Source organism: Podarcis melisellensis, assembly GCF_964234715.1.
Source record: "Podarcis melisellensis genome assembly, chromosome: 7".
NCBI lineage: Eukaryota > Metazoa > Chordata > Lepidosauria > Squamata > Lacertidae > Podarcis > Podarcis melisellensis.
In genome coordinates this window covers 76,039,723-76,059,180 of record NC_138539.1, presented here as the reverse complement: position 1 = coordinate 76,059,180, position 19,458 = coordinate 76,039,723, and the positions used below count along the sequence as shown (strand labels likewise).

General features: G+C 39.8%; 1 protein-coding gene across 1 annotated transcript in view; it reads right to left on the bottom strand.

Annotated features, from left to right (window-relative positions):
* Positions 1-1,114: 1,114 nt before the first annotated feature.
* The window catches only part of RETREG1 (reticulophagy regulator 1), a 40,775-nt gene continuing 22,431 nt past the window's right edge, over positions 1,115-19,458 (bottom strand). The window contains exons 4-9 of the mRNA XM_081919129.1: positions 8,843-8,969; positions 7,599-7,683; positions 6,867-7,004; positions 6,393-6,457; positions 5,163-5,289; positions 1,115-4,185 (exon numbers count right to left, since the gene is read on the bottom strand). Of these exons, the coding sequence (XP_081775255.1) occupies positions 3,701-4,185; positions 5,163-5,289; positions 6,393-6,457; positions 6,867-7,004; positions 7,599-7,683; positions 8,843-8,969 (1,027 nt within the window). The 3' untranslated portion in view covers positions 1,115-3,700. The remainder of the gene's footprint in view (positions 4,186-5,162; positions 5,290-6,392; positions 6,458-6,866; positions 7,005-7,598; positions 7,684-8,842; positions 8,970-19,458) is intronic.

The window sequence follows — 19,458 nt, the reverse complement described above, 5'->3', positions numbered from 1 at the left end:
TTTTTGCTGAAATTCTTACCTTGTGGGTTAGGGCTTTTCTTGCAAAAAATGTGGGTTAAGAAACTGAGGGATGATTTTTTTTGTCTATGATAAAATATTCTGTTTGTCCTGCCAAACCTTGCAGGGGAGAATTTGCTACAGTTTGGCACAATTTTTTTAATGAATTGGACAACATAAGATTTTTGGTTAAATTGTGACCTCAACGGGTTTGGGATTTTTTTGAAAAAATATTTTTTTTGCATTTTAAGTCACTGAGGGCTGATTTTTTTGGTACATGGTAAAATATTCTGTTTGCACTGCCGAGCCTTGCAAGGGAGAATTTGCTAGAGTTTGGCACCATTTTTGAATGAATTGGATAATGTCAGATTTTTCGTGAAATTGTGACCCCGTGGGTTAGGGATCCCATCAGTGTTTTATGGATCATTCTGCAATTTGTAAAGCATAGTGATGGTTTTTACTTAGAATGTCCTGGAGCACATTTAAGGAAATGTAAGGCTTCTTCTGATACCATTTGTATTGTTTTGGAGTACAGAAAGCTAATATGAGGACTACACTAGCAGGATTGGAAATCTATGTTAGCCCATATCCATGATAGACCTCTAGAAATCAAATGTTTACTCATGCCTTTGATGAACTGATATTTAAAGTTGAGTGCTGGCTCCTAAGAATTTGAAATATTTTTTCTCACCTTCAAGGATGAGCTTAGAGAAGCTATTACATTACTAAGTGGGAATCAATTCCTATGTCAACAAAGGCAGCCAAAATCCAAGGAGCAGCGTACAAGTCATTTCCCATGCTGCAGGGGGCATTAGACTCATTGCTCAAACTGCAGCTTGTGCCACATTGTAAACTTGTTTTTGAAATGTGCGTTTGTAATGTAGTTTGGGCTTTGTTAAACAAGAGTCTGCAGTTCAAAGGCGGCAGGGGAGAACAAATCCTATTGGCCATACCCACTCAAAGCCCTTTGGTGTACCATAAATAGATCTTCCAGCCTCTGTTCAGAATATTCAAAAGAGAATGCAAAGGCCCCTAGGTAGTTAATCACAACATCTCTTTTCTGTGTAAGATGCTGAAGGTGGAAGAAGTAAGAAATCAGTGCAGCTACACAAACAAATGTTTTCAGGACTGGGGCTTTATTTTATAACATTACGATCGTACTTTTTTGTCTCGATACCAGAAAAACTGGTTTACAGGAAGTCTCAAGCAGGCCCACCAGCTGCTTTTAGTGATGAACGTTGGAACTTCAGTCCTTTTAAGAGTACCACCACAGTATTGGATATTTGGAAATCCCTGAAACATTTCTTCTAAAAACAACAATAAAGTGCACACAGTTACATTTTACAACACAGCTGGTATGAGCTAGGAAGATGCTCTGCCAGTCTTCTTACAAGTCTTCTTCAAACCCCTCCCTGCTCTCTCCCTAGGCAGCCTCAACTATTTAATTGCGCAATCTGGTGCAAGCTTACTCAGAAGTAAATCTCACTGAATTCAGTAGGGCTTTTCCCCAAGTAAATGTGTTTAGGATTGAAGGGGCGTATCTACAGAATGGATAAAGTTTGATTAACTGCACTTCCACCATGAGAAAGGAACCCAAGGGGAAGAGGTCACTGTGAGCTTCTGCTGAGCATATCTCTATTTATGGGTACAGCATTCTCTTGGGTGGAAGTGCTTTCCTCTATTCCTTTATTTGTTCATAGACAACTTCTTAATAAAATAAAATAAGAGCACTGCCCAATGGTATCAAAGCCAGAGCTACATAAAAACCTGAGATAGTACACTATTTGTGGGGCATCCTTGATAGGAAACAACTGTCAGAATCTTGCATTAGGCAATTGCTTTGTTGCAATCCTAAACCCACTAAAGAGCAAACCTGCTTGAAAGTCAGTGGGACTTGGGAGTAAATATTATTGTTTATGTCTCCCATCTTTTGCATGGCCTAAATTCACTTTCATCCACGTGACTCTAGGCTGAAGAATGAAGGCACCCACTTAACCAACAGAAAACTTGGCAGACACGCACACACGATTCTGCTTGTGTCTGTGATATATAAAACCAAAGGCATTAGCAGAATCAATACTAAGCAAGTATCCATTTGAGTCTGTAGTACCTTCCAAATCCCTGCATTTTGCATGACCATTTCACCATGCCCCCATCTGATGGGAGGTGAAATCATTATCAAGCCAGGTATGGAGATAGTTGACCAAGCTGCTTTGGAATGAGAGCTGACATTAGGGTAGTTTGGTCTTGTCTGTCTGGGGTCTCCTTAAACACCTTGCGTAGGGCAGGAGGGAAGAGAAGGAAACTGAGCTCCTAACATATCCTTCCCAAGTTAACATTTTGGGCAGTGATACTACGCACATTGCCTATTAAAAATGGAAGCTATGGTGGGAAAAGAGCACCACCCTATAAACTGGGGCTGTACTTTTTAGAGGCTCACAACATAACCATGTCTGTCTGTTAGAATGCCAGTAAAAATCTGTAACGGTTTGAGATTAATCAAAACAGCCGATATGGTCCCTCAATCTGCTGGCTTTTTATAACATACTATTAGAACTAGCAGTATTTCTTTTTTAAAAACTTTGGTTTACCTTGATAAGGCACTGCCTGCTACTGTCAACTTTAAAGGTAAACCACAAAGCTGAGAAGACAAGTTACATTTTAAGATGATCCAGAGTCAGCCACACAATATGCAAGTTGTTAAAATTAGGAGTGTTTCATGGCAACAGCCTCTACTTATATGCTAGGAATAGAATAGTCTACATTTCTTTTGCAAGCAGTAGTTCTTGAGGAACTGAATATAGCAGTCAATTTCTTTCATTTTAGATGCAATGTAATACTTAGGTCCTAAGAGCATAGAATTGATGAACTGGAGACTGTCTATTCAGTTTTTGAAATCTCCCTGGTTTCCTTGCCCAAACCCAAATTCAACCCCACACTGCATATACATATACTACACGTAGATGGCTTATATACTGCCTCAAATGTATTGTTCTTTCCTTTTGCTATGAAGCTAGTAAAAGAGTACACGAAGCATGAAATCATGCCATTCTGTTAGGCTAATGGCCTACAAGAATGGAAGTAAATTTTAAATGCATCACACTGTCCTGTGTGAAAAGAATCTCCAGGAATTCATATAGGTAACACAAATGATGGCAATCAGTTACAATGATGATGTCTGGAGTCATAAATCAGAGATATTTGCAAAAGGGTTCAGAGTCTCTGAGCCTATCAGACATTTGTTTACTCTTGGAGGTTTAGATATTCTGCTACATAGGAGGTAACTAGGACATGATGGCTTCTTGATTCCTGTTGATATCTTCTCTCCCTGAAGCATTGCTCCTAAACGCTTGAAAAGTAAGAGTAAACAGGCTGGAGGTGAAAAGGATTTGGTTACAGCCACGAGGGAGCTACATTTGGCAATTTATATATATATCTATATCTATTTCTTTAAAACCTTGCCTCTTAAATTCATTTGATACAAAATAATGAGATACGTTTTTCATTTCTATGGGATCACTATCAGAAACAAAACTACCAGCATCAACTGATCTGCAACAAGTTAGTACACTTTGCATGGAGGACATAACAGCACATCTAAAATAATAGATAAAGCTTACAGCTCATCATTTTCCTTTTTTTTCTTCTTTTGCACTTCACATGGTCTATATTTTATTTTCTCTATACTATTAAGCAGCTCCAGTTAATGGCCCCCAAGCAGGTTTGAGAGGAAGCCTAAAGACTTCTTTTCTTGTGGTTCTGCCTCTTGGCCTTTGGTAAGCCCCAGTTCGCTTTCTATCTGCTCAAGCTCTGACTGGTCAAGCAGTTCAAAATCGTCGCCTTCCTCTGTGTCTGTCTCTTCGCTTAAGTTTGGGTCGCCTTGCACAGACTGCAACTGGTCTCTGACAGCTGCGGACACCACCGACGTAACAACATCTCCGGCAACTGCTCTTACTAAGCTGAAAGCCGGGTCGCTGATCAAAGGCAAGGAAAGGCCTGCTGCAGAGTGCCCCTCCTTATCCTGCCTGGTACGGCAAGCTGATGTGGTAGAGAGATGGTCCTTTTTTCTCTCTTGACAGACAGGGATGCCAATGCTTGAATCGTCGTCATCATTTGTTCCTGCACCGTTTTCCACGGATGGAAATTCTGCGAGATCTTTTGCGAAAGCTTCCTCGTGGCGATCAAAATCTATTGAACAATCGAGAGGAGAAGCCATTATCAACAGCTTGTTTCTGTGATATGATACAACACAAATATCTATTGAATAAATAAATGTCATGCCCACTTCCAGGAATACTCAAAAACAAAAACAAAAGTCGGCATGTAAATCAACTTGGATGGACTCCATAAAAGGCCAAAATGATTAAAGGTGTAAGACATGATGCCTACTGGGTACATCAACAGTTCCTCCCCAAAACAGACAAAAAGAAAAGGAAAGGAAGGAAGAAGAACGAGAGAACAAATCTAGAGGCAAATATTAAATTTATAGATAAAGGGTAAATTTTAAGAATGGTAATCAACTAAATTTTACTCAGAGCAAACGTATTTCATGAACAGGACTAAGTTAGGGCCACTAGGTTTACTCTGAGTAAAATTTGTTGAATGTTAACCAAGATTTGGAAAGGCTGAAGGTCACTGGTTTAATAAAGCATGCAGCTGATCTGTTATAAGTTCATTTGATTGTATTCAGTTTCTTTTTATCATAATCATAAACATAATATTTTTTTTATTTATACCCTACCTATCTGATTGGTTTGCGCCATCTAGGTTACTAACCAGGTCTGCCCTTAGCTTCTTCAGTGACTCACATCATCTGATTCCCTCAGACCATTTACATTCATGTGCATGCCTTATTCATTCATACAACACACTGAGAAGTGATCACTGATGATACAGTTACCAACATTTGCAAAGCAAATGTTAGTGAACAAATATTTTAGTTAGAATAGGAAAATGTCATCTGTGAGTTGGGGATGGTGGTGTCTAGTTTTCTACCATTATAGTTTTAACACAAAAGTATCTACTTAAGATACCTTTTTGTGCATAAATCATTAAATGTAGATTACCAGGTAAACTAAAAATAGACTTGAGAGGGACAGAATTAAATAAAAGTTCTTTCATATGCAAAAACCCCCCCTACAAATTTGGAAGCAAGATGCACGTACCATCAGATGTGTCTGTTTGTGGAGTGTTGCCCTCAGAAAGATTGAAAGTCCCATTGTCAGTCCAAGATACTTCCGATATATCAGTATCTGATACAGACATCTCTCTGGCCACGACTGTAGGGCTAACCTGTATTTTGAAAAAAAGAAAACTGTCAAGCATGGCACTCTTAAATTCTAGGCTAAACTGAATACCTACACATTTAAAACTTACACCATGTGAATTCAATCAAGTTAACTCACTTGAATCCACTGATTTAATTGAAATAGCTGGATTCAAGTTAGTTATGTCCACTGATTTCTATGAGTCTACTCTAGGTATAACTTAGATAGCATCTCAAGAAACTCTTGCTTTATATACTTGTGGAATGTAAAGTTCTAACTACAAGATACAAGGAGAAAAAAACTGCAATTATGCAGCAACAATATTTCATTGTTGCTTCATTGTATAGTGATGTATTTTAACAATACACTGTTAAATGCACAATACAAGGGATTGTGAGATGCTCCAGAAGGCTGTCTCCATACTGATTGAATGGACACAGAAATGGCAATACTGTTCAATGCAAGTGTAAAGTAATGCACACTGCGGCAAACTTTCCTCCCCTATCTTTATATATACACATTAGATGGAATGCATAAACAAGTGTGCTGTAGGGAGAGGTGGAATGGGCTTGTGGGATCCTGATCCCCCGTCACATATACACTTTGAAAATCGGCACAGGACTGTTAATGCCAATATCTGCATCCTCCAGGTGCTGAAGAAGTAGACACATAAGTTTGTATTGTGATGAAATCTTTTTGTGTTTCAAAGGGTCCATAATACAAAGGCAGCTGTACAAATCAGAGCTCTGTTTCTAATTGCTTGATGAGTCGTGACTTTCATTTCCACGGACTGAAATTGATTGTGGTGGTACCTGCTGCGTTCACAAGACAAACCTCTCGTGCCAAAAAGCAGGTTCAGAGAAAGAATGCCTCCTACATTACTCTAGGCTGCAGCCCTGTGAGGCTGCACTCCTGAGTAAGTTCTACTGATCAGAGTCTGACGTGCCTCTGAATAAACAGGATCAGGCTGTAGAAACTTCTTAAAATTCCAGCACACCTGGAATTTGCAGCAAACAAGTAGAAAGGAGTGGACAACGCTTGAGAAATGTTGCTCTTTCCGGACAACGAAAGCACAACAGTCAATATGCTTATTTGTAGTCTAGAGAACTCAATATAGAACCAACCTACCTTAGGACACAAGGCTGATACATCTAGTTCACTGTTGTCATCTGTCAACTTTGTTCTTATAATTTCTGGAAAAGATTACAAACCAATTAGCTTTCCGTTACCTACTTTGTTTGTCAAACATTCCTAGGTTTTGTTGTTGTAGCTAACAAAGAAATCAAGAGATTTAGGTGCATAAATTCTACATGTGTAAAATTTATTTATATAGCATTTATTTATTATATATTTCTACACAGTTTTACATGCACACTGCTTTACAATGCATTCGTAGTAAAAATATTCACTTTCCCAAGATACACAACATTGTTTGGTTTTGAAACTTTACTCTTATCACTCATGGGAAGCCTAAGTTTTTTTTGGTATTTGTTTGTATTTGTGGATAAACTGGCAACCACAAAAATAGCACATCCCTTCTTCTTTCCTCAAGAAAGCTGACATTACACAGGGAGAAAAATCTATTCAAAGCTGCCTGCTTACCAGCTCGCTCTCTCAATTTTTGGTTGATATAGTCCCAAACGCCAAAGTCCAGTTTCAGCAGAAGTGGCTTAATGTTGCTATATACTTTCTGCCCAAATTCATTGCATTTGAAGAGTGGGCACAAGAAGGCACATAGTACTGCAACAGAAGTAGGAAATATAAATAAGTTCTACCATTTTTTACAACAAGTTTGCAGAAAAGTAAACTTTTGAGCTATGCCATTTTTTGAATACTCTTTACAAATCCTTCTTGAAGCATATAAAATGGTCTGTTTCCAAGGAACACGCAAGTTAGAAATATCTATTGCTAAATAAAGCACTCTGTGTGTGTTTAGTGGGATCCACAGCGTCTAAGAATATATTGTGTGGGGAGTTAGTGTAGCATAGTGTCGAAGTCTCAATTAGTTCAATGGAACTTACACCTAATGTAAAAGTTTATGAGACTGCAGCATGATCTCTTTAAGGAAATAAATATTGATTTACTGCTTCATTTATTCAGGGAATCCAGATTTCTGCCCTTAAGAACTTCAGCTTTGTCAATATCACATTTTCCTAACATTTAAGCCACCATTATTTTGCTGCCAGGAAAAATGCAATTCCGTCTTCTTTTCAAGAATCTTAATTGCAATGGTGAATTCTGTGCAGAATGTGGTTTGCCTGTTGCTATGGGAACCCCCCCCCCCCGAGAAAATAAAGTAACTATTGCATCCCTTAAGAATTGGAAGAAACTTACATAGAAGGTAAGAGAGTACAACTCCAGGAATGTAACTTCCTAAGATTGTGAAGAATGTGCACACACTGCAGACCAGGAGGCAAAACTGTTTAAGAGAAAGCATCAAGTAATGATTAGAGATATCATTGCCACATTCAGTATCTAGACTAAAACATGGCTTTTAACATGTTCTTACCAACAGCAAAAATTGTAGAGCTACCTTCCATCACCATCATTTTAGTAAACAAATCAGAAGAGTGATGAAAATGCTTGTTAGCCATAGGGGATTATCTTTTGTGTCTTTGTTACTCACTTTCTTTTACACCACAACAGATACATTGTGTGAGTGAGGAGCTCAGAGAAAAGCTTCTTCTGCAGCTCAGTTGCATCCCCACCCAATCATTCTGGTGGCTGAGCCCCCACTTCAACTCCAAAGGAAATACAAAGTTGTGGGGAGGGCAACAGGAAGTAACATGACTTTGGGGGGCCAGTCTGAACACTGCCCTCTGTTTCTTCAGATACCCCATGGTGGTATGAGAGATGTGCACATGCACAACACACAACTGGAGTGTGTGCGTGCTTTCTGGGAAGTGAGGAGCTGTTTTAACCTGCTGCTAGTTTTAGCCCAATTTATTCCAAAGCTGGTAATTTAAGCAAGAGGTGTTTCCGCATACAGGCATCCCTTTTTACTAACGGATATTCTCCTAGTCATCGTGAAGAAGTCAGCTCACTACTGCTGGCATCCACAACAATGGCTAAAAGAGGAGTGGGGAGAGTAATTCAATTTATTGTACACATTCATACCTGTAAGATTTCATTAATCCCAAAACTGATTGGCAGCTCATAATGAGACCTGGTCCAACATATTTTGCGATCTTAAGTGGTTGCCTTGCATAATTCAAGCGGTGCAACACCAGGAAAAGCACTTTTAATGTTGGGAAAGGATGCTGGACAGAACAGTGAGACAGTGTGCTGTTGACTACAACCCAAAGTTATACTACAGCATCTTTTCCACTATCTAAAGGGATCCTGGAACTTTTTTCTTGGGCTAAATAGTGCTTCATCACAATAGGCACCCATAAACATAGCTTTATGCTTTATGCTGTTGGGTATGTTAGCATTGCCTTCCCTCAAGATCAATGGGACCACTAAGTACACATATATATGGTTCTGCTGTTAACATCCTTGTTTACACATTGATTATTGACACAAAGTACCAGGAAGTTTATTCATTGGAACAAGATAAATTGCAAGCCTCCTTTTACCTTGCCTGGGTTCTGTTCTTTGAAGTGAGACATTTCTTGGAGAAAGACAAAGAAACTCATCATTGCTTCTTCCATGCACTGGTTCAGCCTGATCCTGTATTCAGACTTGGAATCAATGACTTCCCAGCTGAAAAATTAAAACAAACATTAAAAACTCACCAACAAATAAAACAAACAGGGACTTTGCTCTCAAATAATTTCACCTTTTTGTTACTCAGCAAAACTAATCCTCAGTTATAGCCATAATATGATGGTTAGGCCCCTCCTGGAGATCAACTTGCTGCCCCGAGTGCTGGGTCCGACTACTCTCATAGGTCCACCTGCAACTACACATTTGTGCACAAAAATGTAGCATATATACAGAAGAAATGCATGTTTGCATCTGCATGCCAGGAAATGGAATCAGCTCCCTGATATACATACAGACAGCAACAAATACAGATTTGCCACCCCCTAGCTTGTAAAGTGGCACTCAAACACCAGCCTTGTTTAAAGACAGCGAATGCAACTGCCACATCTTAAATTGTACTTGACATTTCTGCACAAGAGCTTTTCCTGCTCTCAAAGGTTTTTTTTTTAATCCCTCAACCACTTCTGTCAACGCTGGGCAGGACAAGAACTTTGCCACTCAGATTTACAGCTTCTATTCTTATATATGTTGCAGAAAGGCCTGAAAGCTCAGTGGCAACAAGAGGCAACAGGTGAACAAAATATATGGCCAAAACTGTGTGGACGGTACTGAGCTCTTTAATTGCAACTGGGTATATCAAGGTATCAAAGCATCTCTTCCTGCCTATTTTCTTTTTAAACAAATAATAGTATTCCTTATTGCAAAAGCAGTCTAACCTGTCCAACCCAATCCAGTAGAAAACTGCCTTAAGGAGGCACAAGGCATTTGGAAATACCCACACACTTTCTCGCCCGTTTCCATGATTTCTGCAATTTGGCAAGCACTAACAGTGAGGTGCGTCTGTCTCTTGTTAAAACATACGTCTTTGCTCAGCTGTTTCCCTGACGGTTGATGCCAATTTTTAACGATTCTGGTAGTGCACTGATGGCTTTAGGAATGTTTTATTCCTTAATATAACAAAATGATAAAACATCTACTTGCTTTTGTTTTGCTTTGATTATTCACTGGATTTTTTTTGGGGGGGGGATAAAGTGATTTCTATGTTGCTTTTATTTTTTAAAATTTTTTTGAAAGTGGCTTACAACAATAAAATGTATTTGACTGGATGTATAAAATTTGGATTTATAAAATAATGAGTGTGGTTTGGAAATGGTTTTAGTATAAAATAATTGGTTTATCACCAGATCAAAAATCAAAGCCCTAAGAAAACCAAATCCCTGTGCTCCTCTCCTGCCTCACCTGCAGACCTTGAGATACATAGGTAAGGATTATCACCCACTTTAAAATGAAATATTATTAAACTGATCTCTTTCTCCTCCTGCTGTTGCAGCAAGCAAGCAAGCAAGCAAACAAACAAACAAACTGTGTGCAACATTTTGTTATTTAAAGCTTATTGAGATGCTGAGTAATGCATGCATATCTGGGCAGTAGAGCCGCACCTGTCCAACCTGTCCCCACCCCTGGGCCTACCTGGTATTTGTGCCACATAATTGGTGCCTATGCATGTTAAGCCTCCTAGAGCATTAGCTTTATCCCTCAAAATTGGAGAAGCAAAGACTCTGTTACCAGGCTTACATGTACTGAAAACTGAAGTCAGGACAGGACATAAAAATTTTAATCAGGTGACAGCAAAAACTGCATTTTTTTAGCAGGAGCAATTAGGATAAGATCTATTTGATTATTGATGTAAACCTCTAAAATGTATTTTGCATAGCTAAGTTTTTACCTTTTTCTTCAGTACATATAATGAAATGATTTTAGAATATTGTATTATTTTACTGTTGTTAGCCGCTCTGAGCCCAGCTTCGGCTGGGGAGGGTGGGATATAAATAAAATTTTTTTATTATTATTATTATTATTATTATTAATAATAATATTATTGCTGTGGCTAGTGGCTGATGCAAATAAAGATTCTTCTGATCTGATCTGACCTTACCTAAAAGTTTCTTTTTTCTTAAACAGGCACTTGAATCTCATAAATAGGTGCTGAATTCTCCTTCCCATCTGCAAATGACTCTTCATAGGGTCCCTGCAACCTTCAGGAACAGCTTTTTGTGGGGTACATGGGGTGAGGTGGGAACAGGATCCCAGGAAGGCCTCAGTACACACTGTGGACTTTTAAAGCCCTAAATGACCTTGTCCCAGGAGCATCTCCACCCCCATCATTCAGCCCAGATACTGAGGTCCAGCTGCGAGGGCCTTCTGGCAGTTCGCTCACCGTGAGAAGTGAGGTTATAGGGAACGAGGCAGAGGGCCTTCTCGGTAGTGGCACCCGCCCTGTGGAATGCCCTCCAATCAGATGTCAAGGAAATAAACAACGATCTGACTTTTAGAAGACATCTGAAGGCAGCCCTGTTTAGGGACATTTTTAATGTTTGATGTTTCATCATGTTTTTAATATTCTGCTGGGAGCTGCCCAGACTGGCTGGGGAAACCCAGCCAGATAGGCAGGGTATAAATAATAAATTTATTATTATTATTCGTGAGGGACCTCCTCCTGCTGCCTCACAGCATGCTGCCTGAGCCCACTTTCCCCTTCTTGTGAAGAGGCCTTTAGTAAATTTCCATCACATTCTTACTTGCCTGCCCCAGGATAAATCCTGCCCAGCTTAGGAGGCTATGCATGCCCATACAGACAGAAATATTTAGCAGGTGAAGTGAAATAAGAATGTTTGACTTGGAGTTTTGGCTTTCTTCTGGTGAAAGCTGCTTAAACACAGAGGGACACACACTCAGGATGTCACCTAGCAGTTGTGACAAGTGTTGCAGTCCATTCCTAGTGTGGGCCAGAAGATTCAGTTCTATCAGGTTCGCTGAAAATGACTAATGGTCTCATGCTGCCAGTTTGTAACCAGACATCTGCTCCAGGCAAAATAAACCACTGAGGTTTTCTTAGAAAGGTCAGTAACATCTCATATTACAGATTTAAACTCACACACACACACCCCGCCGCCACCCAAAGCTGTGCTGGAATTTTGTAGTCACATGAGTTGGTTAGTGTCTGCATGGATGCTCTAGTTTTGCTCCCAGTTAGGATGAAGTAACTATGACGTGGCAAAGAAGGGATTATAAAAGCACAAACAAAATGCTAGCAATTACACAGCTTCCGGTATTCCCAACACATCTAACAGCTTGAAAACAGAGATGAATATTCACCACCCAATTCAGCTTCTCATTTTGATCTGTTCCATACAGTGACAAACTGATTCCCTACCCCCACTCTGCTCCTTTATTCCCAAAGGCTTTATTTTTTAGTTTTTAGTAAAGTGGCAGCTTGACACAGAAGGTTAATAAGCACCCCCCCCCCCCATTTCTACAGATTCTGTTAGGGATAAACATAACACATATGATGACATAAACACATAACTCTAGAATTTGTCAGTTGCTTTTCTAGCATCTTTATGAAAAAGATAGAAAAGCAACCTATTAAAGCAGAACGAGACTCTTATTGTTTTTTGTAAAACTCCAAAAAGCTTAATGAATATCTGTTATCACAAAGAATAGGCTATTTTTCTATAAAACGAGCTCACCATGAGCTTCTCCCTCCTTCTCTTAGAATGGCAATGGTACCCATCTGAGAGCTGATTGTGATCTCCGGCTTTAAAAAGCCCTGCAAAGAACTACCAAAATTTCTAAAACCTTATCACCATTGATTGCACCACCAATATGCACAGCACTTTATCAATATGTGTTCATTAATACGCAAAGTAAGCAGCTCGTCCCTATCCCAAAAGGCTTGCTATCCATGCAGCTTCCTCAAGAGAAAACATAAAAATATATAGTTCACTTGGAAGGGAGATTGAAGGTGGACTTATAAAGTCTCTGAAAGAGAAATATTTAACTGGTAAATAGGCAACGACAAAAGAAAGATAAACTAGATACTGGGTCACTGAAAACAGGAAGGAATCAACTTACTCCATATTTGAAGGGGAACACCCTGAACTGGGCCCAGATGTAAACTGGTAGTCAATGCAGCAGTTTTATAACAGGGGCTATATGTGTTCTAAAGGCAACTCCAGCCAGTAATTTTGCCACTGCATTTTGGGCCAGTTGGAATTTCCAAATCATCTTCAAGGGCAGCCCCATGTAGAGTGCATTGCAATAATCCACTGTGGAAATTACAGAGCATGGCGTATGTTAGTTAAGTCATCTCTGCCGCAGCTAGCAAACCAGCCATAGCTGGAAATAGGCACTCCAACTATTGAAGTCACCTGAGCCTCAAGGAACAACGTTGGATCCAGGAGTATCTTAGCTTACACTTCCAGGAGAGTGCTAATCCGTCCAGAACAAACTGTCTTCCCAGCTCCTGGACTTGAGAACGTGGAACACATAACACCTCTGTCTTTAAGGATTTTGCTTCAATTTTTTGTCCCATATCCAGCCCATCACTGCCTCCAAATACCCATCTAGCACCTCAGACACCTTTCCTGATTCAGATGGAAATGAGAGATAGAACTAGATAACATCTGACATTTGTCAATCAATTTGTTCCAGAAATTGAACCAGGCCTGTGTGCTTATTAAACACATTCTTATCCATTTGCCTATAAAGTGAGAGTGTGGGTACTTTTTATCCCAAACAGAGCACGTGGGGAGGGTTTAACAAAACCCCCATTTTAACAATAAAATGAATGCTGTGAATGGTTAGGTATCTGCAATGACAGCACTGAAGTACAGTCTGTTAGGGAGAAAGATAACTAAAAACCTCAGGGATTTCTGCGCTTATAGTGGTATACTAGCAGGTTTTTCAGATTTGGGGGCATGCTAACATGCAATGTTATCATTATTCAGCTAGCAATCCAGGAAGGTAAAAAGGTAAAGGTTTCAAGAGCTCAGTGGTTCAGACCACAGTGCCCCTGCACCTCCCATTCCAGTAAAGGTAAAGGTAAAGTGACCCCTGACCATTAGGTCCAGTCGTGACCGACTCTGGGGTTGCGGTGCTCATCTCGCTTTATTGGCTGAGGCAGCCGGCGTACAGCTTCCGGGTCATGTGGCCAGCATGACTAAGCCGCTTCTGGCGAACCAGAGCAGCGCATGGAAACACCGTTTACCTTCCCGCTGGAGCGGTACCTATTTATCTACTTGCACGTTGATGTGCTTTCGAATTGCTAGGTTGGCAGGAGCAGGGACCAAGCAATGGGAACCGCTGACCTTCTGATCGGTAAGCCCTAGGCTCTGTGGTTTAACCCACAGCGCCACCCATGTCCCTCTACGCCCCATTCTAGTACAAGCTACTAAAAACCTGCTCACTGTATCTCAAAATATCCTGACTTTTATCAAAGATCTGTAAAGCGGCATGTGTACAAGCATCATCCTGATTTTGGGGTTGGTGAGTGATGGAAGTGGTTTCACATCACTTCCGTCTGAATGGTGCAAGCTGTCAGTTTGGAAACTCAGTTCAGAGGAGAGATATGACAGAGAGAGAGGATGGCACTGAGTCAAAGTACAGCCCATGATAGCATTCATTAGCTGAAAACAACATTTGATTACAATAACAAAGTTCACTATACCTCACTATATCTCTCATTGCCATCAAATGCCAACAGTGTCCTTCAGCTCTCTATATTGGACAAACAGGCCAGACCTTACGCCAAAGAATAAACGGACATAAATCGGACATCAGAAATCACAAGACAGAGAAACCAGTAGGAGAACACTTCAATCTCCCAGGACATTCTACACAAGATCTCAAAGTAGCTGTTTTACTACAAAGGAATTTCCAAAATAGACTGGAAAGAGAAGCTGCTGAATTGCAACTTATCACCAAACTTAAAACCATGGAGAGTCCTGGTCTGAACAAAGACCTTGGATTCTTATCTCATTATACATGACAAAGCCATTTTTCACCTTCTCACCCCTTGCTTTTTCCTGTAAGACCTATTGCAGTCGTTAAGAGTCGTCAACAGGCTCATCACAGCTATCTGCCTATCACCCATTCCCACCACCCTTCTGAGTAATACCCCTCCCCACCTTCTCACTATATAGAAGGGTCTGGAAACTTCTGTTTCAGTGTATCTGAAGAAGTGTGCATGCACACGAAAGCTCATACCAAGAACTAACTTAGTTGGTCTTTAAGGTGCTACTGGAAGGATTTTTTTTGTTTTGACTATGGCAGACCAACACGGCTACCTATCTGTAACTGGCACTATACCTCAGGGAGACATGCAGTTCCTCTTCTAATTTCCTATACTTTTATAAGATGAGAATTCTAGAATACTGGGCCTTAAATAAATAAAAAACAATGAACAACTATCTCTGTGTGCATGCCCATAATGTAGTCATTTACTGGCTGCTGGAACATGAAAGGGGTATGACTACAGTCAAAAAACTTTTCTCAGCTCAGGCTCAGCTCTCCAAAAGTGTGAAAAGGACAACCCAACAAAAGCAACAAGTGACTAAAGGTGTAGACCATCAGCTACAAATTATTTCTTTAAAATGTCAGATCAAACAGGAACTATACTATTGTAAATGCAGAAGGATCCTTATCTAAGAAAGAATGACAAACTTATTCTAAGAGAAAATACCCCACTATCACTCTATTCTAATGCCAAGCACAGCAGCAGCAACACCACAGTAACTGCAAATTTAAAAAAGAAATGATGGGAGCCATTTTGCTTAATTTGTGCAATAATTTTCCTACACAGCAAATAGGTGTAGGAAAGAAACATTAACAGAGCACACTTTTGGAGCAGAAAAAGTTTGCAGTGTGTTTTGTCAGACCACTTGAAATCAATGTACCTAATAGGGCCGGAACATTGATTTGTGTCACTCTTCCAATTTTCTACTTCAGCTCCATGTACTTTCTCCCTTTAAAACAGGGGTCAGCAAACTGTTTCAGCAGGGGGCCGGCCCACTGTCCCTCAGACCCTGTGGAGGGCCAGACTATATTTTGAAAAAAATAATGAACGAATTCCTATGCTCCACAAATAACCCAGAGATGCATTTTAAATAAAAGCACACATTCTACTCATGTAGAAACACGCTTATTCCTGGATCGTCCATGGGCCAAATTTAGAAGGTGACTGGGCCAGATCCGGTCCCTGGGCCTTAGTTTGCCTACCCATGCTTTACAAGGTAACCACCCTCAGCACCTCATGACAAAGGCAGCAGTGAGAATTTGGGTGGGTGATCTCAGAAGATTTGTGGGTATCAGGAGATGATCTCCAAAATGGCCTTGTGACTATAGGATTCATGTTAGCAACCCCATGTAATAATAATAATAATAATAATAATAATAATAATAATACTTATACTTTTATTATTCATACCTCACCCATTATTTATTCCCCACCATTCTGGGCAGCTCCCAACAGAATATTAAAAACACCTACAGAAGCCTTTTATAGGGACATAAATATACAAAGTAGTGGATGACTGGAAAAAGCAACATCTGAGTCAGTTCTAGCTCTATTGCCTCGCAAGCAAAATGAGACTTATGTAAGACACACAAACACCTGCATGAAGAATGGTTTGATCCACACAGAAATATACCATGTACAGCATTGTGGCAATGTGCTGATTAAGACAACAATGACTCATAAACTATTAAATGCAAGGACTTTGAAACTTGTCCCTATATAATATTTGTGCTCTTTTTTATTTACTCTCAGAGCTAGAATCCCCAGCGGAAGACACAACGGGGAGGCACCACCATGACCTGTCAGATGGGCTCTCCACCTCCTCTTTCTCTCTGGCAACAAGGGAGGCTTTTCTGGTAGGTGAAAAAGCAAGAGAGAGAAAGAAAGAGAAAGAAGGGAACCATTGCATTTCTGACAAAAAGCTGCAATGAGGCGAGCAATTATGGGGTAGGGGAAATATTGTGACAATTTGGTGGATTCAGAAGCTGAGAAAAGAAGAGTACTTTATTGTCTTGGGGAGGGAAACTGGGGCACTGAGATGGAAACTCTGGAGGAGGTAAATGGAGGCAGGGAGAAGTTGTGGTCCTGAGAGACAACTGAGGCAGGGAAAAGATGGGAGATGTCACCATCCTGGAGAGGGAAATAATTGGGGAGGGGGGAATTGAGGCAGGAAGATGGGGTTGGCAAGCAGAGCAAGCAGGACCATATTAAATATATTAAACGTGGTACATAGAATTTATGGATGGTTAACATTTGTTGGACTCAAGGGACACATTAATCCCTTGCCAAGCTTCAATGCCATATGCCAGTAGTGGGTGTGACCAAAAATTGCATGGCTATCCTACACACTCTCTCTCTGTCACACATGGTAAGTACACAGTACTCCCCCGTAACTGATCCACATAGATCAGCTGAGTTGGGGGGGGGGTTATTACCCACTCCCCATGATTAACAATTGACTGATCCAATGAGTAGCAGGGAAGTTGAGTGAGTATAGGGGTTTAAATCCAACCCAGAGATGGAAAGAAGATAAAGTCCCTACCAGAGAAGAATGGCAGATGAAGTTAATGGACTATGCTGAAATGGCTAAAAAGACCAGAAGAGTCAGAAATCAGGAAGACCAAAATTTTAATAAGGAAAGGGGAAAATTTACTGTAAATCATTGTAAACAGTTAAAATCGTTAGCAGGATTGGAAGATCACTTGTAGTTTAAGGTTGAATTCTGGATATAATGGAAGAGGCAAAGGATTTGGAGTATAATAAAAGATGTGGGAGGAAATGATTAATAATAGGACCCACAAAGGGGAGGATGGAAGTCCAGGAGATTCCTAGGAATCTTGTTTTTATGATATATGTTTTATATATCTCTGTAAAATTTTAATTTGAAAAACCAAATAAATAAATTTGTAAAAACTACAAACAACAACAACCCAGAGTCATGCCTTTTAATTTTTTTTGTCACTGACAAAACTGATGAGGACTTGGCAGAGCATAACAATTTGCTGAGAGGGTTGTGGGTTAGCAACACCTGTTTTCATTGGATATGTTTAAGTTCCTATATACAACCCAGTCAAATTTAGCCAAAGACTATAAAGATAAATCACTTCACCCACATATTATTATTCTGATTAATTACCCACCCTTCACCCTAAGGTCCCTGGGTGGATCACAAGAATTTAAAACACAATATTAAAAGCAGTTTAAAACAATTTACAATTACAAGATTGTATCACATTCGAGGATTGGCGAACAAAAGAGGGGTTTTTGTTTTGTTTTTAACTAAACCTTGGGAATACAAATGCTGTAAATGGCCTGTATTAGAGACATTCCTACTACTATGATTCTAGTGACAGACTCCACTGACCACAGTTTGAACCTATGTAGGTAAAGACCTGGGTCATGGTGAAAACAAGGAGGTAGAACTGTGCGTCATCACCATGTTGAAACTTAACTCCAAACCTCTGCACAATCTCACCCCATAGCATCACATATACAGTAAGTCACTACCCTCTGTGGTACGTGACACTATCCACAGAAGCCAATAAAAAACCCACACTACCTGGTAATCTGTTCACCGAGTCAGATTGATACCTATTCTTTCCCTCACATTGAACAAGTTTGCCAAGACTGAATTTTGAATTACAAGTGACAGGAACAACTAGAGAATTTCCAGGGGTTTATCTGTCCAAAGCATTAACACAGTTAAAATGACAAAAAATAAAAATATCCGACTTACTTGCTACGCCTCACAAAACTATGTATTTATAAGATTAGTATTCCTCTTTTCACACACATACACAATCTGAGTCCAGGGTGCCTTCCAAAGGTCTAAATGAGCAAAATATCTCAAGAATAAGGCATTATGCTGCTTCACAGGCACCATCAACATATGCTAACCTGCTTTATATGCTTTCCTGTGTTTAAATAATTGTCTCTGATCACAGCTTCCAAAAGAACCCATTTCTGGTCTTACCTATTTGCTTCACAATAATGCTTTAAGATCTAAAATGTCAAGTTCTCTAAAAAAAGAAAAGAATAAAAAGTTGCACTGTATGCCATTTGCTTCTTGACAAGACTGTTTCCAAATGAATCTTCTATTAAGAATTATGATTTTTTCGGAATGAGATTAATTCTGACAGCACCCATAGTTTCCATGAAGGATATATTCTGTCTCTTTTCAGTTTTAGGGGATCAATGGTTCAAAGGTATTTTTAAAATTATTCAGAGCAATATTTTTATCCTATGATTGTACTGGGTTCTACTTTTGATCATCCATTTTGCTCCTTCAGTTTTATTTAGCTCTATTCTTTTGGTTTTGATTTCACTGATCTAATAGGATGGGTACTCAGATATATTACCTTTTCTAGTCTCAGATTTTCTGTAAATATATATGGGTGTTTATGTGAGGGGGACAGAAATTGGGCTCTTGAGAATTATACTGATTCAGAAGAAAATGCGATAGAATCAACAATACGTTTTATATCATGGGTGGGAAACATTTGCCCTTCCAAAATTTATTGGACTACAACTCCCATCATCCACTGAAAAATACTGACTGGGGTTGCTGGGAGTTGTGTTTGGAGGGTGACAGGTTCCCCACCTTTGTTTTACACCCTTACAGCAGGCTAA